The sequence below is a fragment of the Carcharodon carcharias genome, chromosome 11 (genome assembly GCF_017639515.1).
Source record: "Carcharodon carcharias isolate sCarCar2 chromosome 11, sCarCar2.pri, whole genome shotgun sequence".
NCBI classification, from domain to species: Eukaryota; Metazoa; Chordata; class Chondrichthyes; order Lamniformes; family Lamnidae; genus Carcharodon; species Carcharodon carcharias.
Genome location: NC_054477.1, coordinates 67,484,405 through 67,510,918, shown reverse-complemented (window position 1 = coordinate 67,510,918; position 26,514 = coordinate 67,484,405). Strand labels below are relative to the sequence as shown.

At 43.1% G+C, this 26,514-nt stretch overlaps 2 protein-coding genes across 7 annotated transcripts in view; one reads left to right on the top strand and one right to left on the bottom strand.

Moving 5' to 3' along the window:
• The window catches only part of dcun1d5 (DCN1, defective in cullin neddylation 1, domain containing 5 (S. cerevisiae)), a 29,295-nt gene extending 23,828 nt beyond the window's left edge, over positions 1–5,467 (bottom strand). For 4 of the 6 annotated variants that reach the window (XM_041199237.1, XM_041199242.1, XM_041199240.1 and 1 more), the window contains exons 1-3: positions 5,340–5,467; positions 3,921–3,979; positions 9–51 (exon numbers count right to left, since the gene is read on the bottom strand). The gene's annotated coding sequence lies outside the window, so the exon portion shown is untranslated. Of the gene's footprint in view, positions 1–8; positions 52–3,766; positions 3,824–3,920; positions 3,980–4,284; positions 4,376–5,339 lie in introns of those variants that run through there. The other 2 variants (XM_041199238.1, XM_041199241.1) reach the window with 2 other exon arrangements.
• A 531-nt stretch (positions 5,468–5,998) lies between these two features.
• LOC121284081 (cytoplasmic dynein 2 heavy chain 1) overlaps positions 5,999–26,514 on the top strand; it is a 770,821-nt gene continuing 750,305 nt past the window's right edge. The window contains exons 1-2 of the mRNA XM_041199129.1: positions 5,999–6,230; positions 11,274–11,480. Of these exons, the coding sequence (XP_041055063.1) occupies positions 11,286–11,480 (195 nt within the window). The 5' untranslated portion in view covers positions 5,999–6,230; positions 11,274–11,285. The remainder of the gene's footprint in view (positions 6,231–11,273; positions 11,481–26,514) is intronic.

Here is a 26,514-nt window from a genome sequence, read left to right as displayed (position 1 = left end):
GCACTTACCTATATTTTGATCACCTTGGCCATTCAGATCTTCTGTCAAATTCTGTTAAGGCAAAGACAACATGAAAAACTAGTGATAACAAACACTTCCAGATGGGGATATATATATTATACACACACACACACATATATATACATATAAAAGATGAATGTGCCAAAACTAGTTGCAAAGGTGAGGAAATAGAAATCAGCAGGTTTGCACATTTTAATCTGCTGATATTGCTTGGTGTGCTAGAAAAATGCTCAGGTAACACATTTAGAAATTTATAACAACTTGTTTTGAAAATTTCTGCATTGAATATTACATTTCATTAGTGGATTAAATAAAGAGAAACTATTTCCATTAGTGGAAGGGTTGGGAATCGGGAGACTGCAATTTAAAATGATTGGCAAAAGAACTAAAGGCAACATGTGGAAAGGCAATACGAGGAAAATCTTTTTTGCAGTGAGTAGTTACGATCTGCGATGTGCTGCCAGAAAAGGATGGTGGAGGCAGATTCAATCATGGCTGTCAAAAGAGAAGTGGATAAGCAGCTGAGGGGAAAAACAATTGCAGGGCTAAGGGGGAAAGGCAGGGGAGTGGAACTAGTTAAATAGCTGTTGCTAAGAGCCAACGCAGACTCGACGAACTGAATTTTGTGCTGTAATTATTCAGGTTCTATTTAATGACTGTTTTCAAGGTAACGTAAGTGGACACCAATCTTTCCAATGAACGCGGTCCTGTCCTCAACTAAACTTGTATTTATACAGTGCCTCTAACATAATAAACCATTTCACGAGAATTATAAAGCAAAAATTGACACAAAGCCACATAGAGCAATATTAAGGCAAAGGGCCAAAAGCTTGGTCAAAGAGGTAGCAGAGGGAGGTAGAGGCGCAGGGAGGTTCAAGGAAGGAATTCCAGAGCTAAGAACCTAGATAGCTGAAGGAATGGCTAGCAACAATGGAGCAATTGAAATCGGAATGCTCAACAGACCAGAATTAAATAAGCACAGATACCTCATGGTGCTGGAGGAAACTGCAGACACAGTGAGACTCGAAGCTATGCAAAGACTTGAAAACAAGGATGTGAATTTCAAAATCAAGCCATTGCTTGACCAACACTCAATGAGGATCAGCAAACAAGGGGTGATAGGGGAATGGGACTTAGCAAGGACACAGGCAGCAGAGTTTTTGATGACCTCAGGTTTACAGAAGGGGCATAGGAAGCTGGCTAGGATTGTGTTGGAATAGTCATGACTAGATGTAACAAAGGCATGGATGGGGCTTTCAGACATGCATTTTCTAACTGAGTGAGCAGATAAATCAGAAGTGGGATCTCAAGCTAATCATGCCTCCCCAACCCTCAATCCCTTGTAGTACAGTTAAACTGAAATTTGCAGTAAGTAACTGATTCAGTAGAAACCAGTGAATTAACCTTAGGCCTCCCAGGTCTGTATGGACAACACTATATCAAGTGATGCATTTACTCAGTGCTCTCAAAATATCTAACCAACAGGGTTCTTGAGATTATTTTTATGGCTATATTTATTTGCTCTCTACAACTCACTCTGGCCAGAGATTTCTGTTATTACTCAAATTTCGAAGACCTCCCACCTCCCTTCCTCCAATCCAAAGGAAAGAAGTTTGAAGGCTAGTTGAAAACAGAACTGCATGATGGAGTATTTCAACAGTGTTCTGGAAAGTCTGTAACATTCTACTTTAGCTCCAGTCGATTTAAAAAGGTCTCAATTTTTTTTCAATAGAACCTTATACAATCATTGACCTAGTTATGTTAAAAGAGAAATCAAACTATTAAAACGACAGCTTCCAACCTGATAGTTGCCCAACCTCGGACGGCCCGCTTCTATCTCCTACCCAAAATCCACAAACAGAACTGCCCCGGTAGACCGATCGTCTCAGCTTGCTCCTGCCCCACAGAACTCATTTCTCGTTATCTTGACTCCCTTCTCTCTCCCCTTGTCCAGTCCCTTCCCACCTACATCCGTGATTCCTCTGACACCTTACGTCACATCAACAATTTCCAGTTCCCTGGCCCCTACCGCTTCCTCTTCACCATGGACGTCCAATCCCTCTACACCTCCATCCCCCACCAGGATGGTCTGAGGGCCCTTAGCTTCTTCCTCGAACAGAGGCCCGAACAATCCCCATCCACCACTACTCTCCTCCGTCTGGCTGAACTTGTTCTCACGCTGAACAATTTCTCCTTCAACTCCTCTCACTTCCTCCAAATAAAAGGTGTGGCTATGGGTACCCGCATGGGCCCCAGCTATGCCTGTCTCTTTATGGGGTATGTGGAACATTCCTTGTTGCAGTCCTACTCCGGCCCCCTTCCACAACTCTTTCTCCGGTACATCGATGATTATTTCGGTGCTGCTTCATGCTCTCGTCAGGACTTGGAAAAATTTATTAATTTTGCTTCCAATCTCCACCCCTCCATCATTTTCACGTGGTCCATCTCTGACACTTCCCTTCCCTTCCTTGACCTCTCTGTCTCAATCTCTGGTGATAGACTGTCCACCAATATCCATTACAAACCCACCGACACCCACAGCTATCTCGACTACAGCTCCTCACACCCCACTTCCTGTAAGGACTCCATCCCATTCTCTCAGTTCCTTCGCCTCCGTCGCATCTGTTCCGATGATGCTACATTCAAAAACAGTTCCTCTGACATGTCCTCCTTCTTCCTTAACCGAGGTTTTCCACCCACGGTCGTTGACAGGGCCCTCAACCGTGTCCGGCCCATCTCCCGCGCATCCGCCCTCACTCCTTCTCCTCCCTCCCAGAAACATGATAGGGTCCCCCTTGTCCTCACTTATCACCCCACCAGCCTCCGCATTCAAAGGATCATCCTCCGCCATTTCCGCCAACTCCAGCATGATGCCACTACCAAACACATCTTCCCTTCACCCCCCTTATCGGCATTCCGTAGGGATCGCTCCCTCCGGGACACCCTGGTCCACTCCTCCATCACCCCCTACTCCTCAACCCCCTCCTATGGCACAACCCCTTGCCCACGCAAAAGATGCAACACCTGCCCCTTCACTTCCTCTCTCCTCACCGTCCAAGGACCCAAACACTCCTTTCAAGTGAAGCAGCATTTCACTTGCATTTCCCCCAACTTAGTCTACTGCATTCGTTGCTCCCAATGTGGTCTCCTCTACATTGGAGAGACCAAACGTAAACTGGGCGACCGCTTTGCAGAACACCTGCGGTCTGTCCGCAAGAATGACCCAAACCTCCCTGTCGCTTGCCATTTTAACACTCCACCCTGCTCTCTTGCCCACATGTCTGTCCTTGGCTTGCTGCATTGTTCCAGTGAAGCCCAACGCAAACTGGAGGAACAACACCTCATCTTCCGACTAGGGACTTTACAGCCTTCCGGACTGAATATTGAATTCAACAACTTTAGGTCGTGAGTCCCCTCCCCCATCCCCACCCCCTTTCTGTTTCCCCCTTCTCTTTTTTTTTCCCAATAAATTATAAAGATTTTCCTTTTCCCACCTATTTCCATTATATAAAATAAAAAAAAACCCACTAGAGCTATACCTTGAGTGCCCTACCATCCATTCTTAATTAGCACATTCGTTTAGATAATATCACCAACTTTATCTTTAACACCTATGTGTTCTATTGTACTATTGTTGTTGACATCTTTTGATATTCTGCTTCTATCACTGCTTGTTTGTCGCTACAACCACACCAACCCCCTCCACCTCTCTGTCTCTCTATCTCTCCGCCCCCCACACACACACCTTAAACCAGCTTATATTTCAGCTCTTTCCTGGACTCGAACTCAAGTTCTGTCGAAGGGTCATGAGGACTCGAAACGTCAACTCTTTTCTTCTCCGCCGATGCTGCCAGACCTGCTGAGTTTTTCCAGGTAATTCTGTTTTAGTCTAAACTTACCAGCCGATTGAATGTCCGAGATATCTGATGGAAGTCTGCCAGTATGAGCTAGTCTCCAACTAGAAAACATTAAAACATGATGTTAAAATATGACAATATTTCTGCTAAAATATCCTTCAGCTATAAGATGCAAAACCTGGATTCGCCGTGCATTTTTCTAATGCACAATTCAAACTACGAGAAAGGTATCCGGATATTCAAGAACGGCTTCATTTTTACGTTGCAAATTATTTTGTCGGAAAACAAACCGTACGTGATAAAATACGGGGGGGGGGGGGTGCGTAATAAAAACAATAATGATTTAATATCAAATAAAAGTCTACGAAGTGTGTTCTGGACAATTTGGCTACATTTTCTATTTAACCTTTTTACAGGACGGGCTCCCAACCTCTCGGCCAGCATTTACAGCTGGGCCTACGCGACCAAAAATAAACCCGAAGAAGGCAGTTTTCAACTCGAAACAAATTCCCTCACAAAAATACAAAGAATCTCAAAACATTAAAAACACCGAGTTAAATATTGTTAAATTTGGCGATTAACTCTCTCCGCAATTCGGGTGGACACACTGCGCAGTTTGCAAATGAGAAGCAGCAGCCACCGGCCTCAAACCTGCGCCAGCAGCAAGAGGAGCTGCAGCCAGAGAGGGGGCTCTGTCCGTCCCTTCAAATGCTTCACAATATCGTGACTGCGGCGGAGATCATGTCAAAGAAAATGCTAATCACTCTCGACTGGGTGTTCGACTTGGATTCAAATATATATTTTAAAAATCCTCAAAGTTGCCAAGATTTCGCACCGACGTTTAATTTGGGGGCGGGCGGGGGGTGGGGGGTAAATTTTCCCTCGCTCCTGCTAAATGCCCGATCTCCTAGCGCTTCATGTCCTTTGGAGTTAAAAATCCGCCGGGCTGTTTCCAACATTTTGTCGGATACTCAGCCAGTTTCCAGTATTTTGAGGGTGGGTCTGTCCCTCAGCTCCTGACAAAGAAACGGCCTGAAACCCACCCCCCGTCCCCCGGCTGCTGATCATCCTCCTCCCCAGGAATCAGCTCCTGGGGAAGGGGATTTACACACAAACTCCCCGGCACTAAGAGACAGCCTCTCCCGGGTGGGGTAACCCCATAATCCCGGCTCCCCCATCGCCAACTTGAAGCCCAGGGGCGGAATTTAGCGACTCCACATCAATGGGGCGGCTCTGAGGGGATGAGCTTAGGAGGGGGCACAATCCGGAGGCTGGGGGGGGGTGGGGTCGATCCCGAAGCCCGGACTGAGGGACACGGGGGGGGGGGGGGGGTGGTGGTGGCGCAGGGAACAATCCCGAGACCCGACCTCCCCCCATTTACAGGTTGAGATTTATTAGGAGCCGCGGACACACAGCACCGAACGGCCCAATTAAGGGGCAATGAAAGCGCCGCCGCTGTACCTTCCACTCCTGCCCTCCGCTCCCGGGCTGCTGAGTACGAGCGGCTCCAGTCCCAGTCCCGGTCCCAGCTCCTCCCTCCCGCGCCGCCTCAGCAGCTTCAACTCGGGAACCGGCACGACGACTACTTCCGGGGCCAAATGACGACTAGGGTCAGCTCACCCATCGCAAGATATCACGCACTGGAAGGGGGAGGGGGAAAGTGGCTGAACATTGTTGGGGGAAAAAGGTGCGGCGGATCCAACTTTGTACGGCTTACAACAAAAATTAGTGTTAAAGTATCCTACAGAATGGAATTCATCTTGGCAAAAGTTATTCTTCTGCAAAATATTAAAGACCCTAGAAAAGGACACCCCTAGATTCATCAATGTTCGGATCGTCCACAAATCAGCCATGTGGAGGTGGAGCCTCGAGGTGTGAATGTGACATTAAAGTGCAAATCCGCTCCATACGCTTACACCGCATGTATTCTGTAACCAGTTCTTCTATTTATTACTACCAGCGCACTCTCATTCGTGAGTTCAATCCCCCAAACAAAGATGACTTTTTGATATTTACAGCTCTCCCTCCTCCCCTGATTCATGTTCTTTTTATCTGCTCCCAAATGGACGGCGCCACCGGGATTTGCGCCTGGCTGTCACTCCAAACTCCTTTAAAGGGACAGTCACCAGCTGCACAAGGGCAGTCGGCTCTCCGCTCCTGCCGGCCGGAGAGCCCTTTAAAAAGCTGCGCCGCGATGCCATGCTCCTCCGGCGCGCGTCATTTCCGGAGCATTGGTGGTTGGGGTAACCGGGGACGCTCGGTGTTGCCAACAACGCGGGAGGAGCTGAGTGCGGCTGGCTCGGCGGCCAAGGACAGGCCGGAACGGAGCTGAGATCTGCTCCATCTCATTCGGTGAGCTGTGGCTTTATTTACAGCCATAAAGCGGCGGTGTTCGGATTTGTTTGGTTACTGAACCTATTGTTCCCTAAAGCCGGGCATACCTGAAAATCGTGTGTGTGCAGGGCTCCTCTATAAACACAACTTGTACCGAAGTGAAATGGTTCAATGAGCAAACTTATCTTGTGTCTGAATGTAGAAGGGCCGAATACTGGTATTTCTTCACTATGTTCAATGGCTCTTTGGTGTAATTTATATAGAGAGTCATTCAGTAGAAGGTGAGGAACATAAACGACAATCCACTCCACCCAACAGCTTGAAGAACGGGTGAGATTGAAGGGAGGGCATTTTTACCAGAGTCAACTCTGTAAAGACATCTAATTTGAAGTTTACAGGGCCAAGTTGCAGACCTCCTTTTCCTCCCCCACACCCCCACCACGTTATCATTAATGCTTGTCCGAAGTGTATAAGCAGCATTGTTTCTTGCGAGGATTTAACATGGAAAAGTGTGAGGAAAATACACGTTGGTAGTAAATGCTAAAACGAATGCTGTTGGAAAATTTTGGAGGATCAAAGAGGCCAAGCTGATCAGGTATGTAAAGCCCCAAGAGTGAAAATGGAGGTACATAAAATTTCTGTTAAAAAAAATTAATAGAATTCTGTGTAGCATAAAGGTGCATATGATATAAGAATAAAAAAAGTTATATAATTTTGGACAAAAACAAAAATACCTGGAAAAACTCAGCAGGTCTGACAGCATCTGTGGAGAGGAACACAGTTAACGCTTCGAGTCCACATGACTCTTCAACAGAACTAAGGAAAAATAGAAAAGAGGTGAAATATAAGCTGGTCTAAGGGGGTTAGGACAGGTAGAGCCGGATAGGGGGCCAGTGATTGGTGGAGATTGCCAAAAAATGTCATAGATAAAAGGACAAAGAGATATTAGCTAAGAAATGTGCTAATGGTGACATTAAGGGTAGAAAGCAGGACGAACAAGGTACAGAAAGCCCTAGTGGGGATGGGGTGGGGGGGGGGGGGTAGGGATTGAAATAGGCTAAAAGGTAGAGATAAAACAATGGATGGAAATACATTTAAAAATAATGGAAATAGGTGGGAAAAGAAAGAATATATATAAATTATTGGAAAAAGGGGGATCCCAAAGGGGGTGGGGATGGAGGAGAGAGTTCATAATCTAGAGTTGTTGAACTCAATATTCAGTCTGGAAGTCTGTAAAGTGCCTAGTTGGAAGATGAGGTGCTGTTCCACCAGTTTGGGTACTTTTGGGCTCATTATTATAGAAAGTATATTAAAGACATGCATAGTGTACATTTACTGGCATGATAAACTATATTTCTGAGAATAAAGGTGAGGCTTGAGACTATCTCCAGTGGAGTAGCGAAGGCTAAGAGGAGACTTAATAAAAGTTGTTTAAATCATGAAGGATTTGATAAGTTGAATAGGGAATGGACCTGAGGACCCCGATGACAAGTGATTATCAATTTAAAATTCTTAAAACGAGGAGAGATTAGGAAAAAATGTTTTCATGCAGAATTATTTGAGCATGAGATGTTTTGCTGGAGGGACTAATTGAGAAAGAGACCATTGTGTCCTTTAAGAGAAAAACAGGTAAATATTTTAAGCGGAGGAACACATAGGGAAATGAAATTGATATTGCTCTAGCAAAGAACAGATGGAGACAATGTGGTATAATGGGCAAAAAATAGAAAATGTCATAAATACCCAGGTCTGGCAGCATTTATGGAGAAAGGAACAGTTAATTTATGGTAGTCAGAATGCTGATGAAATGTCATCAACCTGAAATGTTAACTGTTTCTTTTTCCACAAATGCTGCCAGACCTTCTGAATTTTTACAGCATTTTCTGCTTTTCTTTCAGATTCCCAGCATCTGCAGTATTTTGCTCTGACATAGACTCCTGCAGTTCTATTTAATTAAATGTTGTCAGTCTGTTTTTAACTTATGTCATGCATTTTAGTTTTCAGTAACTTTTATCAGTTATATACTGTGGGTATTTATTTAAATTATAACTTCCTCAAAACAGTATATTTGTGTTATATTAACTATATGTATACTTTTGATTTTACTTATTAAAGGAAAGCTTTGTTGCATTCCATCAAAACTTATTTCAAGTTTCTGTATCAAGAAGTGACTGAATAACACTTGTTTGTGTTGATGAGTCACTTTTTTTGTCATCATCCAGTGTTCAAACCTAAATGCTTGATTTAAGATTTGAGTTATGAGGTTAAGCAATGATCAACAAAAGCAGGAGTTAAACAAGTTTGGATTATATTATTTTTATAGTTCTATGTTCAAAACTAATTTGAAATTTTATGCAATTCTTTTAGCAGCTGGTTAGACCATAAGACATAGGAGCAGAAATTAGGCCATTTGGCCCATCGAGTCTGCTCCACCATTCAATCGTGGCTGATAAGTTTGTCAACCCCATTCTCCCGCCTTCTCCCCGTAATCTTTGATTCTCTTACCAATCAAGAACCTATCTATCTCGGTCTTAAATACACTCAATGACCTAGCCTCCACAGCCTTCTGTGGCAATGAATTCCATAGATTCAGCACGCTCTGGCTAAAGAAGTTTCTCTTCATCTCTGTTCTAAAAGGTCTTCCCTTTACTCTGAGGCTGTGCCCTCGGGTCCTAGTCTCTCCTACTAATGGAAACATCTTCCCCATGTCCACTCTATCCAGGCCTTTCAATATTCTGTAAGTTTCAATCAGATCCCCCCTCATCCTTCTAAACTCCATCGAGTATAGACCCAGAGTCCTCAAATGTTCCTCATACGTTAAGCCTTTCATTCCTGGGATCATTCTCATGAACCTCCTCTGGACTCTCTCCAGGGCCAGCATATCCTTCCTGAGATACGGGGCCCAAAAAAGTTATTATGGTATCTGCTTCTGATATTCAGTGTACAGATTGTGGGTGTCTTATAGGTCTAAATGTTTATTTGTCTCCAATTTTGTTGCTTTCACTCTGATAGTTTCTCAATTTTACTCTACCAAAAAGGCAGAAGGATGATGAGCTTCTAGACCACTACAATTGTTCTGAAACCACTGTTAGGCAGTACATGGGAATGACTTTAGTTGACTTGCCCCTGTTAAGTTTTGTTCCCTGATCCTTGAGTTGCTTCATCTGTACTTAATGGATAGCTGAGATTATAGCATACAAACATGCCAGGTATGCACCTTGATCCATATCACAACTGTAGTTTTTTTAAAAAATTGAAACAATGTAGCTTACTTTGTGATTTACTGTTTGATATCAACTTGTTGCAAAAACATTGGAGAGGAAAGTCTGGATGTAAAGTAAATGCTGGAATCAAGTCATGATGTTCTGAGTCAAGGACTATCTCTAGTCAAATTTGTTTTTTCTTATATACAGAAGTTACAGCACAGCCATCTTGTCTGTACTGGCTCTAGGCTAGAGAATTTGAGAACTAATCTCTCTACCCTGTTGCCTCCTTAATCTTGTATCTTCCTCTACTTCAAATTTTTGTCAGTTTCTCTTTAAAGGATGCCTCAGCCACTCCCTATATGCTGTAAGAAGCTGTGCGTAAAGAATGTTCCCTTGTCACTGCCTTCACTCCATCGGTGATCATTTTAAATTGAATGTCCCTTGTGACTAACACCCCTACCAGAAGAAATAGTCTTTCTCTAATCACTTTTCAAAATTATGAAGAGTTTTGATAACCTACATTAATTCTCTTTTATAGACATCTTTACTTTAGTGGAAATGCTCTGAGTCTCTCCTCATTGCTGTCGTTTCCTACCTCTGTCATCATGCTGGTAAATCTACTCTGTATGCTCTCTGTGGCTTTAAATGTTATTTCTCTATGTGGCCTAACTGTCGCCTAACTAATGTTTTGTATAAACTTATCTTCCAATGATCCTGGGCCTCTGGTGGGTAGCATCCACTGTTCCTGCTCTTGGTGGGAGAACTTGTGCTGATGGGGCATCAATCATGGGGAAGGCCTAACGGTGGCCTTTTAAGTGTCTGAATGGCACTTGAATCCGTTGGGCCTTCTGCACAAAATTGAGGGTGTTCATCTCTGACAAAATACTAGCCCGTGTATCTGAATTTTTCTAATAAGCCTTTTTTGAGATACCATATCAAATTCCTTCTGAGAATCAATATGCATTAAATCTGCAATCTCTTCATCCAGTAAATATTCAAAAAATTGTCTAAGTATGTCAAATGCACTTAACCAATTTGTACTGGCTGGTCTTAATTAATCCATGCACTTCTAAATGCTCGCCAATTTTATCTGACTAAGATTCCATGATTTACCCACAAATTTTTAGATTGCCTTTTTTATCCCTCTCTTCCTGCTTGAACAAAGATGTTAGATTGGCTACTCTTCTCAGTTAATACTGTATTATTTTAATAGTTTACCTGTCTCTCTTTGGGTAGTCCCTTGTTCAACAGTGCTGCAATTTTGTCCAACATTAAATATCTATTTAACAATTCCAGTAGCTCAAGTTCCCAGCTCCTGTGCATTCTGACTGGTGATCAGTGAATAGTCAACCATTTTTCTTTTCCGACAGTATTCTTGTGTCATGAAATAGTTGGTATATCTTTTGAGTGATTATGTTCTGAAGAATACAGTCTAGAAATCAGTGATGCTTTCTGCTCTGAAGTGTGGCCAATTGCTGCTTGAGGGATTCAAATTTTCTAGAAATTTGGCGCAAATGTATTGTTGCAGAATTGATTGAGGATCAATGATCCCTGTAAATTTCCTTTGAAATTAACAGGCTATACACAACAATGTTACATAAGATATGCGGCACAGAAACCACTTTTACTCTTGATCTAAGGTCTGCAATTCAAACTGGTAAAAAAAACTTGTCAAACATTGCTGTCTGCTTAAGAACAGTGTAGTGATTTTTGAATATTGTTTATTCAAACTGAAGTCCAGGAGCTGTGGGCCATATTGGCTCTTGTGATCTTTTATTTTCTGGTTCAACTGATTCTTTTTGCAATAAAATTCTGACTTTGTCACTTAATTTTTAAAAATTGTTTTTCTGTTTAGGGGAAGGCAAACATGCCTGCCTGTCCAGAAGATCCAAGAAAAAATTTCATCCTCAGAACGGCAGGAAATTATTTTGGCTTTTCACCTTCAGATTCTCTCATTTCGTCAGTGGGAAGCAGAAAGGAATTGAACAATTTTCTGGATGATGGCAATGTATTTGTTATCTCATTTCAGAAATCTGGTGACCAGCTGGTTATATGTAATAAGGTATAAATTATTTTTTCATAAATCATAGATTGGATTAGCTTGTGTAGTGCATAGTAAAAAATATCATCTTTATAATGGGGATAAACGTAGTAAATGGAGTCAGTCCATCAGTCCACAACATAAAGTTTTCATGTATTTTAGTGCAGAGTGGACAACCTCACTTTTAAGCGGCCAGAGCATGTTTTCTATGGGAAATAGTACAGTGCGTAGTTTTCTTCTAATCTTGTGTAAAGCACTGTTAGGACAAGGGAAAAGGAGCTTTACTGTCTATGAACTTGTGTTATATTTCACCTGCAAGTGTTTGATGGTGATGCTGGATAAAATGTGAAGGGTGTCCCATTCCTCAGCACTGATATTATTTAACTTGTCAAGCATAAATTTTATCAGAAATCCAAGCTGAGTTTTTTTTAACATTTAAACTTTTTTTAGTCAAGCTTTGTAAATCATTCTATATTTTATTGGCTTATTATTTTTAGAGGATAGTGAGTATTCATGTTTTTGATCTTTTGTTTTATTCTTTCATGAGGTGTGGGCGTTGCTGGCCCGGCCAGCATTTATTGCCCATCCCTAATTACCCTTGAGAAGGTGGTGGTGAGCTGCCTTCTTGAACAAATGCAGGCCATGTGGTGTAGGTGCACCTACAGTGCTGTTATGAAGGGGCTTCTAGGATTTGGACCATGTGACAGTGAAGGACCGGCGATATTGTTGTTGTTAGGGCTCATAGCTTTGGCCTTCAGCTGTTTCTTGGTATCACGTGGAGTGAATCAAATTGTCTGAAGACTTGCATCTTCAGACATTGATGCTGGGGACCTCAGGAAGGAAGATGCCAAGATGTATCATTCACTTGGCACTTCTGGCTGAAGATTGTTGCAAATGCCTATAGTTCAGTTATTGGGTTACTAGTGACCTGGAAGCTGAAGAGCCACTTGCTCAATCAAAAAAGAAAAGCAGTCTGCTGTTTGTACCTTCTTGTTCTCTCTGGGTGCCTGTGAGTGATGATCCACTTATACCTGCGGGACTGCTCTACAAAGCATTGTGGAAGGAGCATAGCCTTTGAAAGGGTAGCCATCTAATTGCTTTCAGTTTCCTTGGAGAAATCTAGTGACAGGGAATACTAACAGAAGAACTTGGTTTTGTTTATCTGGAAGTTGGTGGTTTTGCAAAACAGTTGAGGTGTGAGTGATGGACTGTGCTGTATAGCTGCCAATGATGGTTGAAATGTGCAATTTTGGCAAGTTAGGATGGTGCAGCAGAATCCAAAGTTTTCCACCTGGATCTTAATTGATCTGTTAAAATGAGTGTTTGAAAGGATTAGGGCATGATTGGTTCATGGCCAACTTCCTGTATATTCTCACTTTACGCCAAAGGTCTATTAAATGTCCAGATACTGTCTTTGGAACTGGCTGGTGCAGAGCGTAAGCAAGGCAACGGTCAGTGGAGAAGCCAATATGTAGAGATTTGTCAATCTTTTTTATATGTGTTTGAAATCTTTTCTTTTGTTAATGTTTAATTTAGTTTTTAAAATTTCAAAAGGTGTTAGTTAGCTCATTATTTCTGAATTCAGTGCACAAATCTTCTTGTAATAAATACAAATTGCAAAATCATTGTGATAGCTAAACCAACTTTCCCTTGTGGATTTGGTCCGCCTGGCACACATCACCTGCCACATCATAACAAAAGGCTGAATTGCATTTAGCCTACTCTTTGTGGATAGAACATACCAAGGAAGTATTCCACGTTCACAACAAAAACAAAAATAAAAATACCTGGAAAAACTCAGTAGGACTGACCGCATCTGCGGAGAGGAACACAGTTTACTTTTCGGGTCCGTAGACTCTTCAACAGAACTAAGTGAAAATAGAAAAGAGGTGAAATATAAGCTAGTTTAAGGAGGGGGTGGGACAGGTAGAGCTGGATAGAGGGTCAGTGATAGGTGGAGATTGTCCTTTTGCCAATGACATCTTTTGGCAAAGAGGTGTTGACGGTGGTGATATTAGCTAAGAAATGTGCTAATAGCTGACATTAAGGGTAAAAAGCAGGATGAGCAAGGTACAGATAGCCTTATTGGGGGTGGGGTGGGGGGGAAGGGATCGAAATAGGCTAAAAGGTAGAGATAAAACAATGGATGGAAATACATTTAAAAATAATGGAAATAGGTGGGAAAAGAAAAATCTATATAATTATAAGAAAAAAGATGGATCGGAAAGGGGGTGGGGATGGAGGAGAGAGTTCATGATCTAAAGTTGTTGAACTCAATATTCAGTCCGAAGGCTGTAAAGTGTCTAGTCAGAAGATGAGGTGCTGTTCCTCCAGTTTGCGTTGAGCTTCACTGGAATATTGCAGCAGGCCAAGGATGGACATGTGGGCATGAGAGCAGAGTGGAGTGTTGAAATGGCAAGCAACAGGGAGGTCTGGGTCATGCTTGCGGACAGGCCGAAGGTGTTCCGCAAAACAGTCACCCAGTCTGCGTTTGGTCTCTCCAATGTTCACCTCTCTTCTATTTTTCCTTAGTTCTGTTGAAGAGTCATACAGACTTGAAACGTTAACTGTGTTCCTCTCCGCAGATGTTGTCAGTCCTGCTGAGATTTTCCAGGTTTTTTTTGTTTTTATTTTGGATTTCCAGCATCCTCAGTTTTTTTGCTTTTATCTAAGTATTCCACTTTGTTGGATAGGTGTCATCATTAATGAAGAGGGAGGTGCTGTTGATGTAACCTAAGTGAATTGCTGTGGCATATCTTGTTGACTGTGCACACTGCAGCCAGTGGACTAGTAATGTGTTTTGAATCCAGTGCTAGGCTCTGATGGAGGGAAAAAGCAGTCTTGGACCTGAAATCTAAAGTGCTGATATCAATTTGATTGTCTTTGAAGGTAGAAGAAAGGATAGATGTTAGGCAGACTTGTGTTTACTGGATTGTTCTACCTAGTGTTATGATTCTTGTAAGAGACCAATCATTTTGAAAAAGAGACATGAATTTCCCAGTGACCGATGGAAGTAAGTGCACAAGGTTTCATGTTTTAAAACTTATTGTAACAAACTAAAATAAACATTAACTAAATGTTATTTAGTAGGCAAATAATATGCTAAGCTACTGAAAAGGAACTTTTCTCATTAACTAATTAACACAACTGTAAATCCCAAGCTACACTCTCAGCAGATATGTAGCCTTGTAGATAAAGTCCCAAACTGTTCCTGGCTTTCCAAAAGGATCCATTCTCCCTCCCACACCAGGTCGATTTCCTTCCTCCACCCCCCCGCCCCCACACACACACACACACAACACACAACACACACACACACACACACACACACACACACACACACACACACACCAGTGTCCTTTTTAAATAAAATCCCTTCACTCAAACTTCTGAGTACCATTGAACAGACTTTCAGCGGCAAGGCACCCTCTGGTAACTTCTTGGTCATTAAATCTCTACAAGGAATTAATTCTCATCAACGTTCTGCCTGGTGGTTAACACAAAACAGTCTTTCCCTCCGCTTGGCACAGCAGCTACTATTTTCAGTCTTCCTCTCCAAGTCTGGCTGTCTGAGACTGAGAGTCTGTGTCAGCTAGACTAGCTGTGTCCTTCTTTTGTGTCAAGGTGTGAAAACTGGCACTTGTTTCTATGAATTTGTTTCCTGTGCCTCTGTACCCATGACAACCAAATTACATGGTCCTGTGTCTGGGCACAGTTCAATGTGAGTATCACACCACCCCCCCCACCCCCCATTTCAGGACATTCTGTTTTAGCTTAAATTAAGAGAGAGTTTAAAACATAACTGCCTTATAAAGTCTTGCACTCATAATAATATTAGCAGTGTGTACAGATCCAAGCATATCCCATTGGAAACATCCTCAAGCACTAGTTTAACTTTAAAATTCGAAGCTCCGAAGCATGAGAGTTAAGATGCTAATAAGCTTTTGCTGACATTGTTCCCCAAGAGACTGGAATAATCAATTTGTTTTTATTTGCACAATATAAACCTCTCATTCATTTTGTGGAAAGTCTTGCATCTTCTCTCTGGCTGTGAGCAGCAAGAGATAAAACACAGGCAGTGAAGGAGGTGTTTTGAAACTGAATACTGCTTGGTATTCAGCAGCACAGGTTACAAGAAGATTGAAATGCAGGAGAGAATAATAACTTATTATTTAGTTTTGAGTCAGGTGAGATGATCTACTGATGCAGAAGAATATGCTGAGTTCTTTAGTTTGTAATGTTACAAAATGACCAGTTACTCTATTTAAATTAAAATATGGCTTGATCATAACTTTCCTTATCATCGCTAATTCAAAATCCTGGATTGTGTGACCTAACAGCATTGTGGGGCCATCAGCATCACATGGACAGCAATGGTTCAAGAAGACCGACCTGCTATCTATTCAAGGGCAACTATAGGGATGGACAATAAGGCTGCATTGGCTGCCAACGCCACACACGTGCAGTTCTGGTTACAAATGGTCAAGTTTTACAGCCATCGCTCTCCAAAAGCTGAAGGAGAATATTTATAATTTATCATGATAGTAGCCTCCAACAAAATGAAGGGGATTCTTCTGCAATCAATTTTATCTACATTTACATCACAGTCTAACACACATTCAGTCTGTATGATATATGGTTTGAGTAAGGAAACTAAGCAGCATTTGTTTGTCATGCATCTCAAATACACTCAGCATGAAATCTGCTCCCAGTGCTGGGACAGGGATAAGCTCCTTTTCAGAAGAGATGTGGGTGGCTCTGAGAAGAGCCTTTGTATTTTGATGTTTGTAATTTGCTCGGGCTGTTTCACTTCTTTCCTTCCTTAGGCTGCTTTCTTTACCTTTGCTGCTTTCATTTTGGGCTTTTAAAAAAAGCTTTCTGGCAGGCTAGGCATTGACGGACCAGTGCGCATGCACAGTCATTTTGCGTTGGCAGGAGACACAGTGGGACAATAAACGCTGGCCTTGCCAGCAGTGCCCACATCCTATCAATGAATTGTTGGCATCCTTTGCTCTGAGAAATGGTGGGAATGGAGCTTCAGGACTTTGAGATCAGATGAGATTATCTGTTACACTTTTGATGGTTGAACAAGCCAATTTTGGAAGGACAAAGCCTGCCACACATGAAATTGTCCCTCGCTGGTGCTGTGGGTTGATCTCTGCTGATGCCTTATTTGCAGGGCTGATGTCTGCTTTGGAGCTTCTGAAATCACACAATATCATGGTGATGAACTCCTGCCCACAGCTGGTGTCGCCATTCCCATCCATTGTCAGCTTGAGTTTCCCACTTGTGATTGATGTTAAGTGCTTTCATGCCTCTCTTGACAGCATCCTGTAATTGGAGCTTTTGGCACCCTTGTGGTCTCCCTGTATAGCATATCCTTGAGGATGTGGCCATCTTCCATCCTGTGCACATACCTAAAACAGTGAAAACTTCTTGTTTTGATTGGCGCTAGCATACTAGGCATGTTTGCCTGAAAAAGGACTGCTTCATAAATGACTTTATCTTTCCATATGATGCCAAGGATGGGTTGCAGACCCTGGAGATGGAAGTTATTAAACCTTTTGTTCTTGGTATGTGTAAGTTCAGGCTTCGCTGACATACAGCAAAGTGCTGAGTATACAGGCCTTGTAGATAAGCATCTTGGCCCTGTGGGTCAGGTTGTTTCTTCGTGCCTGTTTTGTTAGTTAGTCAAAGTTGATGGCTGCCATTCAAATGCATGCACTGATCTCTATCAATAGATAATGAAAGTATAGAAAACTTCTACCGTTTTATATGTTCATCTTACTATGAAATAATTGATTTGTATGTTGTCTCATTTCATCAAGTGTTTGTTCGGTCTACCTTTGCAAGATCAAAGAAGTAACCTTGTGATGCCTATTTAATTCAGATTGTAAGATAAGGCTTTCATTCTCCCTCTTCAAAACAATCTCCCTCTCTTTTAAACCCACTGTCACTTCCTGCTTCAAAAATAAAATTCTTGAACTCTCTATTTTTGTAAACTGCTTCCCTGCCTCCAACTTTCTCCTTTGCAAAGGTCTTTATCACTCAGATATGTGCTCCTCTTTCCCTCTCTCCAATTGGATTTCCACTTTTCTGACAGTGTCCTAAGCAATGTCACAAATGTCATTTTCTATGACTGAGAGATCATGATGCACTATCACTCCTTGTCCTCCTGAACTTCTTTGCAGTCTTTGACATGACATGGTCAGCCACACCATCTTTGTGGGACTGTAATCACTTTTTCCCACTATCGCCTGTCTGATCATAACCAAAGCATGTCTAGCAATGACTTTCTCTCACCCCCGAACCCTAGAGAGTCTGAAGCTTTGCTCAGTGCCTCCCTGAGGAGAGAGTGGGAACTTATCGGACTTTGTGAAGTACAGCTCTTCAGAGTCTTTTTAAAAAAAATATTCTTCATTTACGAGGTGTAGGTGTCACTGGCTAGGCCAGTATTTATTGCCCTTGAGAAGGTGGTGTTGAGCTGCTTTCTTGAATTACTGCAGTCCTTGTGATGTCGGTATGCCCACAGTGCTGTTAGGAGGGTGCTCCAGGATTTTGACCGAGCAACACTGAAGGAATGGCGATATATTTCCTAGTCAGGATGGTGAGTGGCATGGAGGGAAACTTCCAGTTAGTGGTGCTCCCATGTGACTGCTGCCCTTGTCCTTCTAGATGGTAGCGGTCGTGGGTTTGGAAGGTGCTGTCTAAGTAGCCTTGGTGAGTTTCTGCAGTGCATCTTGTAGATGGTACACACTGCTGTCACTGTGCGTTGGTGGTGGAAAGAGCGAATGTTTGTGGATGTGGCACCAATCAAGCAGGCTGCTTTGTCCTGGGTGGTGTTGAGCTCTGAGTGTTGTTGGAGCTGCACTTATCCTGGCAAGTGGAGCGTATTCTATCACATTCCTGACAGGTTTTGGGGAGCCAGGAGGTGAGTTACTTCCTGCAGGCTTCCTAGCCTCACCTTCTCTTGTAGCCACAGTATTTATGTGGCTAGTCCAGTCCAGTTTCAGGTCAATGGTAGCCCCCAGGATGTTGATAGTGGGGGATCCAGCCATGGTAACATCATTGAATGTCAAGGTGGGGGATGGTTATTGCTTGGTACTTGTGTGGCACATATGACACTCATCAGCCCAAGCCTGGATATTGTCCATGTCTTGTTTTATTTGGACATGGACTGTTTCAGTATCTGAGGAGGATTCATATAAAATGACAGTTGTTTTTGCGAATGCTGCTGAACATTGTGTAATCATCAGTGAACATCCCCACTCTTGACCTTGTGGAAGGAAGGTCATTGATGAAGCAGCTGAAGATGGTTGGGCTGAGGACACTACCCTGAGGAACACCTGCAGTGATGTCCTGGAACTGAGATGATTGACCTCCAACAACCATCTTCCTTTGTGCTAGATATGACTCCAACAAGCAGAGAGGTTTTCCCCCTGATTCCTGTTGACTCCAGTTTTGCTATGGCTTATTGACACTGCACTGTCAAATGCTGCTATGATGTCAAGGGAGGGCAGCCACCCTTGCCTTACCTCTGGAGTTCAGCTCTTTGGTCCATAGTTGAATCAAGGCAGTAATGAGGTCAGAAGCTGAGTGACCCTGGCGGAACCCAGACTGAATGTTAGTGAGCAGGATATTGCTAAGCATGTGCCACTTTGATAGCAGTGTTGATGACCCCTTCTATCTCTTTGATGATGAGGATGGAGAGTGGACTGATGGGGCAGTAATTGGCCAGATTGGATTTGTCCTGCTTCTTGTGTACAGGACATACCTGGGCAATTTTCCACATTGCTGCGCATATGCCAATGTCGTAGCTATACTGGAGCAGGTTTGCTAGGGGCGAGGCAAGTTCTGCAGCACCAGTCTTCAGTACTATTGTTGGAACATTGTCAGGGCCCTTAGCCTTTGCAGTATGCAGTGCCTTCAGGTGTTTATTGGTATCATGTGGAGTGAATTGAACTGGCTGAAGACTGGCATCTGTGATGCTGGGGACTTCTGGAGGAGGCCAAGATGGATCACCCACTTGGCACTTCTGGCTGAAGATTGTTGCGAATGCTTCAGTCTTATCTTTTGCACTGATGTGCTGGGCCCCTCCATCATTGAGGATGGGGATATTTGTGGAGCCTCATCCTCCAGTGAGTTGTTTAATTGTCCACCACCATTCACGACTGGATGTGGCAGGACTGCAGAGCTTAGATCTGACTGTTGATTGTGGGATCGCTTAGCTATCACTTGCTGCTTATGCTGTTTGGCATACAAGTAGCCCTGTCTTGTAGCTTCACCTCCATTTTTAGGTATGCCTGGTGCTGCTTCTGACATGCCCTCTTGTACTCTTCTTTGAACCAGGGTTGATCCCCTGGCTTGGTGGTAATGGTAGAGTGGGGGATATGCAGGGCCATGAGATTACAGGTTGTGGTTGAATGCAATTATGCTCTGGTGATGGCCCACATCACCTCATGGATGCTTAATCTTGAGTTGCTAGATCTGTTTGAAATCTACCCCTTAGCACAGTGGTAGTGCCACAGAACAAGAGTGAGGGTATCCTCAACATGAAGACAGGACTTTGTCTCCACAAGGACTGTGTGGCGGTCACTGCTACCAATACTGTAATGGACAGATGTATTTGTGGCAGGTAGGTCGGTGGGGATGAGGTCAAGTGTGTTTTTCTCTCGTTGGTTCCCTCACAACCTGCTGCAGACCCAGTCTAGCAGCTATATCCTTTAGGATTTGGTCAGCTTGGGTTGTGGTGGCTGTGACTACCAAGCCAATCTTGGTGATTTGAAGTCCCCCACCCAGAGTATGTTTTGCGCCCTTGCCACCCTCAGTGCATCCTCCAAGTGGTGTTCAACATGGAGGGGTACTGAAATATCAGCTGTGAGGAGGGGGTGTGTGGTAATCAATAGGAGGTTTCCTTGCCCATGTTTGACCTGATGGGAACCATGAGATTTCATGGGGTCTGGAGTTTATGTTGAGGACTTCCAGATCAACTCCCTCCTGACTGTGTACCACTGTGCTGCCTCCTCTGCTGAATCTGTCCTGCCGATGGGACAGGATATACCCAGGGATGGTGATGTCTGGGACATTATCTATAAGATACGATTCTGTGAGGATGAATATGTCAGGCAGTTGCTTGAGACAGTTCTCCCAATTTTGGCACTAGCTCCCAGATTTTAGTCAGGAGGACCTTGCAGGGCCAACAAGGCTGGGTTTACCATTGTGGTTTCTGGTGCTTAGGTCGATGCTGGTTGGCCCGTATGGTTTAATTCCTATTTTATTGAATTTTTAGCAGCTGGATGCAACTGAGGTGGCTTGCCAGGGCATTTAAGAGTCAACCACATTACTGTGGACCTGGGGTCACATGTAGGCCAGACCTGCTGAGGAGGGCAGATTTCTTTCTCTAAAGGACTTTAGTGAACTAGATGGGTTTTTACGACAATTGACAATGGTTATCATTAGTCTTCTAATTCTGGATTATCAGTGAATTCAAATTCCACCATCTGTTGTGGTGGGCTTCGAACCCAGGTCCCCAGAGCATTACCCTGGGTCTCTGGATTACCAGTCTTGTGACAATACCACTGTGCCACTGCCTTTAAAATGGGAAGAGATTGTGCAGACACACCATTGAAAAATAACATGGAATTTTACTGCACCAAAGCAAGCTCAATGCAAAAATAGAAAAGAGGTGAAGTATAAGCTGGTTTAAGGGTGGGTGGGGGGGGGGGGGGGGGGGGGGGGGGGGGGGGGTAGAGCTGGATAGAGGGTCAGTGATAGGTGGAGATATCCTTTTGTCTATGACATCTTTTGGCTAAAGAGGTGTTGAAGGTGGTGATATTACCTGAGGAATGTGCTAGTTAAGGGTAGAAAGCAGGGCAAGCAAGGTACAGATAGCCCCAGTGGAGGTGGGGTGGGGTGAAGGAATCAAAAAAGGCCAAAACGTAGAGATAAAACAACGGATGGAAATACCTCATCTTCCAACTAGGCACTTTACAGCCTTTCGGACTGCTTTCTACCCTTAACTAGCACGTTCCTCAGATAATATCACCACCTTCAACACCTCTTTGTTCTTTTGTCTATGACATCTTTTGGCTATCTCCACCTATCACTGACCCTCTAACCAGATCTACCCCCGCCCCCCCCGTTAAACCAGCTTATATTTCCCTCTTCTATTTTTATTTATTTCTGTTGAAGGGTCATTCGGACTCGAAAGGTTAACTGTGCTCCTCTCCGCAGATGCTGCCAGATCTGCTGAGTTTTCCCAGGTATTTTTATTTTTGTTTTGGATTTCCAGCATCTGCAGTTTTTTGCTTTTATCATTAGGTGTTTGTGTTTGTTTTTGTTTTCACATGAGATACTAAGCTTAATCTTCCTTTTCTGTTTGTCTCCTAAATTCTTTTAATATTACTCATTATCATGCAACTTTTTGAAGGCATTGTGGATTTTTAATGTAGATGAGAGAAAGAAAAGGAGTGAACATAGATATTTGGGGACTCTGGAATGACCGTATGGGCTTGCAGAGAGAAGCTGTTGTTGGAGATGTGCTAAGGTTAGAATCAGACAAGAACTGACTCTTAATTGGGCATCTGAAAGGGCATGGTAATGGATAATGTGGTCAAGTGGGTGAACGAGAAATACTTCAGTGGTTGTAATTAGATTGTCATTTGATAATTTGGTAATGGCTATCTTGGTGCTGTGAGTAGTGAAAGCTAGACTGAAGGGGTTAAACAGGGAGTTTTGCAAGATGAGGATCAAAGTTGGAAGGTTATAACCATTTTAATGGGGAAAGGGTGGTTAAAAAATTGGTACGAAAGCAAAGCACTGCGGTTGCTGTAGTTCAGAAATAATGTAAAGAGAAAAGGCTGGAAATACTCAGAAGGTCAGGCAGCATCTGTGGAGAGAAAAGCAGAATTAATGTTTTAACTTCAGGGGTGACCTTTTGTCAGAACATTAAGCTGCCAGCTCTCCAAATAATGCGGTGGTATCTTTTATGTCCATCTGAAAGGCTGGAAGGTTCCTTAGTTAAATATCTCAAACAGAAGATAATACCTTTGATAATGTAGTATTGCTGTCATTCAGCATTCAAATTTTAACCTAGATTGTACTCCAGTCCTGCAGTGGGTCTTGTCCTATTTTAGGACAGAACCATTTTCCACCTTGTTAGAGTTGAAACTTTTTGCGCTATAGTTGAAGGCTACATCTAATCAGACCAAATTTTAGCAGCTTAACTCATGGCTGGTGATCAGCTTAGGAAACAGGTAAGAAGATACAGGTTGTGTATCCTTTATCCAAAATCCTCGGGGTCGATCGCGTATCGGATTTCAGATAATTTCAGTTTTCAGATAAGGCATATAGGACTAGCCTACTTGCACTACAATAGCGTAAGTCTAGGCTAGCGATAGTCTAAAGTAAATAAAATTACTAGAAAGTAAGATGTATCACTGAATAATAAATATGGGGTACCTGTAATAAGTTCCCACCCATAGAAAAGTTATAGCGCAGAAGAAGGCCATTCGGCCCACCTTGTTCATGCCAGCCTGAGGACACCCAGGTGCCCTTTCTAATCCCACCTTCTTGCACCCGGCCCATAGCCCTGCAGCTTACAGCACTTAAGGTGCAGATCCAGGTACTTTTTAAAAGAGTTTAGAGTTTCTGCCTCTACCACCAACATGGGTAGCCAATTCCAGACACTCACTACCCTTTGTGTAAAAAAAGTTTTTCCTCATGTCCCCCCTACACCTTATGCCACGTATTTTGAATCTATGTCCCCTAGTTCTAGAATTCTCCAACAAGGGAAACAATTTTATCCTGTCCACTCTATCTGTTCCCCTCATAATTTAGTACACCTCAATCAAGTCACCTCTTAGCCTTCTTTGTTCTAAGGAAAATAACCCCAACCTATCTAATCTCTCCTTGTAGCTACACTTTTCTAACCCTGGCAACATTCTTGTAAACCTCCTCTGCACTCTCTCCAGAGCTATTACGTCCTTCCTGTAATGTGGTGACCAGAACTGCACACAATACTCCAGTTGTGGCCTCACTAGTGTTTTATACGATTCCAACATGATATCCTTACTTTTATATTCTATACCTCTGCCATTGAAGGAGAGCATTCCATATGCCTTCTTTACAACCTTGTCTACTTGAACTGCTGCCTTCAGGGACCTGTGTGCTTGTACGCCAAGATCTCTCACTTCATCTACCCCTCTTAGTATATTTCCATTTATTGTGTAATCCCTGTAACTGATTGACCTCACACTTCTCTATGTTAAAATCCATCTGCCATTTTCCGCCCACTTCACCAACCCATCTATATCGTTTTGGAGATTATGGCTATCCTGTACACTATCCACTACTCGGCCAATCATTGTGTCATCTGCAAATTTCCCAATCGTGCCCCCCACGTTCACGTCCAAATCGTTAATATATAACACAAACAGCAAGGATCCCAACACCGAGCCCTGTAGAAAACCACTTAAGACAACTTTCCATTGGCAAGGGCATCCATTGACCATTACCCTTTGTTTCCTGTTACAAAGCCAACCTTTTATCCAGTTTGCCACACTACCCTGAATCCCATGGGCTTTTACTGCCATGTGGGACCTTGTCAAATGTCTTGCTAAAATCCATGTACACAACATCATCGACTGCAGTACCTTCATCAACCCTTCCTGTCACTTCCTCAAAGAATTCAATCAAATTTGTGAGGCAAGACCTTCCTTTAACAAATCCATGCTGAACATCCCTGACTAGTCCATGCCTTTCCACATGACAGTTAATTCTATCTTTCAGGATTGATTCTACTAACTTGCTCACCACCGATGTAAGACTAACTGGCCTATAATTGTTTGGCATTTCCTTTGATCCCTTTTTAAACAATGGAACTACGTTTGTATTTGTCCAGTCCTCCGGTACCTCCCTGTATGTAGTGAAGATTGGAAAATCATCCTCAGAGCATCTGCTATCTCCTCCCTGACTTCCTTCAGCAGCCTTGGAAACAATCCATCTGGCCCTGGTGACTTATCGACTTACAAAGATTTCAACCCTTCGAGTACTTCACCTCTCTTTATGACTATCCCGTCCAATATCTGTGTTTCTCCTGGATTACTATATCTACATTTTCCCTTTCCTTTGTAAACACGGAGACAAAATATTCATTGAAAACCCTTCCCTCAGCCTCACAAGTTTCCATCTAATAGGTCCCGATTTTCCTTAACCAACCTTTTAGCATTAATGTATTGGTAAAACATCTTTAACTTTACTTGCTAATCTTTTTTCATGCCCTGTCTTTGATTTCCTTATTTCCTTTTTTACTTTGTCCCTACACTTCCTATATTTGCCTAAGCTATCTGCAGTGCTTAATTCTTTGTACCTATTGTACGCTTTCTTTTCCTGTTTGATCTTCCCCTGTATTCCTCTAGACAACCAGGGAGGTCTAGATTTGGCAGTACCACTCTTATTTTTGTAGGGGACATGTCTACTTTGTACAATTAGGATCTCGCTTTTCAGTGCTTCCTACTGGTTTTCCACTGTTTTATCCTCCAGCTATGCTGTCCAGTCCACTTCAGCCAAGTCCCTTCTCATTTCTGCAAAATTTGCCTTCCCCCAGTTCCTGCCTTATCTCTGTCCTTTTCCATGGTAATGCTAAATCTAACTGAATTGTGATCACTGTTCCTGATTTGGTCGCCACCTGTCACTTCCACTTGCCCTTCTTTATTCCCCAAGACTAGGTCTAGAATTGCATCTCATCTCGTTGGGTTTGTCACTAATTGGTTGAAAAAATTTTCTTGGACACACTGCGTGAATTTTTCTCCCTCAGTGCCCCTTATATTGTTTGAATCTCAGTTGATATTAGAATAGTTGAAGTCTCCTACTATTATTGCCCTCCTGTTCTTTCAAGCAGAAATTTGCCTACATATTTGTTCTTCTATGTCCCTTTCACTATTTGAGGGTCTGTAGTATACTCCCAGTAGTGTGACTGCCCCTTTTTTATTTCTAAGCACAATCCATAAAGACTTGTTTGTTAACCTATTTAGTATAGCATCCCTTCTCACAACTGGAATTGATTCTTTAACCATTAGTGCTACCCCCCTCCTTTTTTATCTCCTACTCTATCGTGTCTGAAGACTCAGTAACCAGGGATATTAAGCTGCCAGTTTTGTCCCTCCTTTAGCCAGGTCTCCGTTATAGCAATGACATCCTGCTGCCATGTGTTTACCTGTGCCCTTAACTCATCTACCTTGTTTATAATATTCCTTGCATTGAAGTATAAACAGTTTACCCCTGTCAATTTCCCTTGCTGGACACTTTTTGTAAACTTTGCTTCTCCTGTAACTCCATGTCTATCTCAATGACCCTAGCTAGTGTTCTACCTCCATTTTTCTGATCTGAATCTGACCTATCTGCTCCTACTCCTGGGATCCCATCTCCCTGCCACACTAGTTTAAATACTCCCCAACAGAACTAGCAAAAGCTCTCGCAAGGACAATGGTTCCAACTCCCCTTGGATGCAGCCCGTCCAGTTTATACAGGCCCCACCTTTCCCAGTGCCTCGAGAATCTGAATCCCTCGTGGCTACACCGTCTCTGCTGCCACGTGTTCATTTGGTCTATCCTCTTATTCCTGCTCTCACTAGCATGTGGAACTGAGAGTAATCCTGAGATTATTACATTTGAGGTCCTGCATTTTAATTTATCTCCTAACTTCCTGTACTGAGCTTGCAGGTCCTTATCCCTTAGTTTACCTATGTCGTTGGTACCAATGTGTACTAAGTCCCCTGGCTGTTTACGTTCCTTCCCCAAAAAGTCCTGCAGCCGCTCCGTGACATCCTGGACCCTGGCACCAGGGAGGCAACATACCATTCTTGATTCACAGTAGCGTCTGTCTGTGCCCCTAACTATTGAATTCCCTATCACTATAGCCCTGCCACTTATTTTCTTCCCTCCCCTCTGAGCAGCAGAGTCACCCACGATGCCGCGAACATGGCTGTTGCTGCTTTCCCCTGAGAGCACCCCCCCCCACCCTCCAAACAGTATCCAAAGCGATATATCTGTTAGAG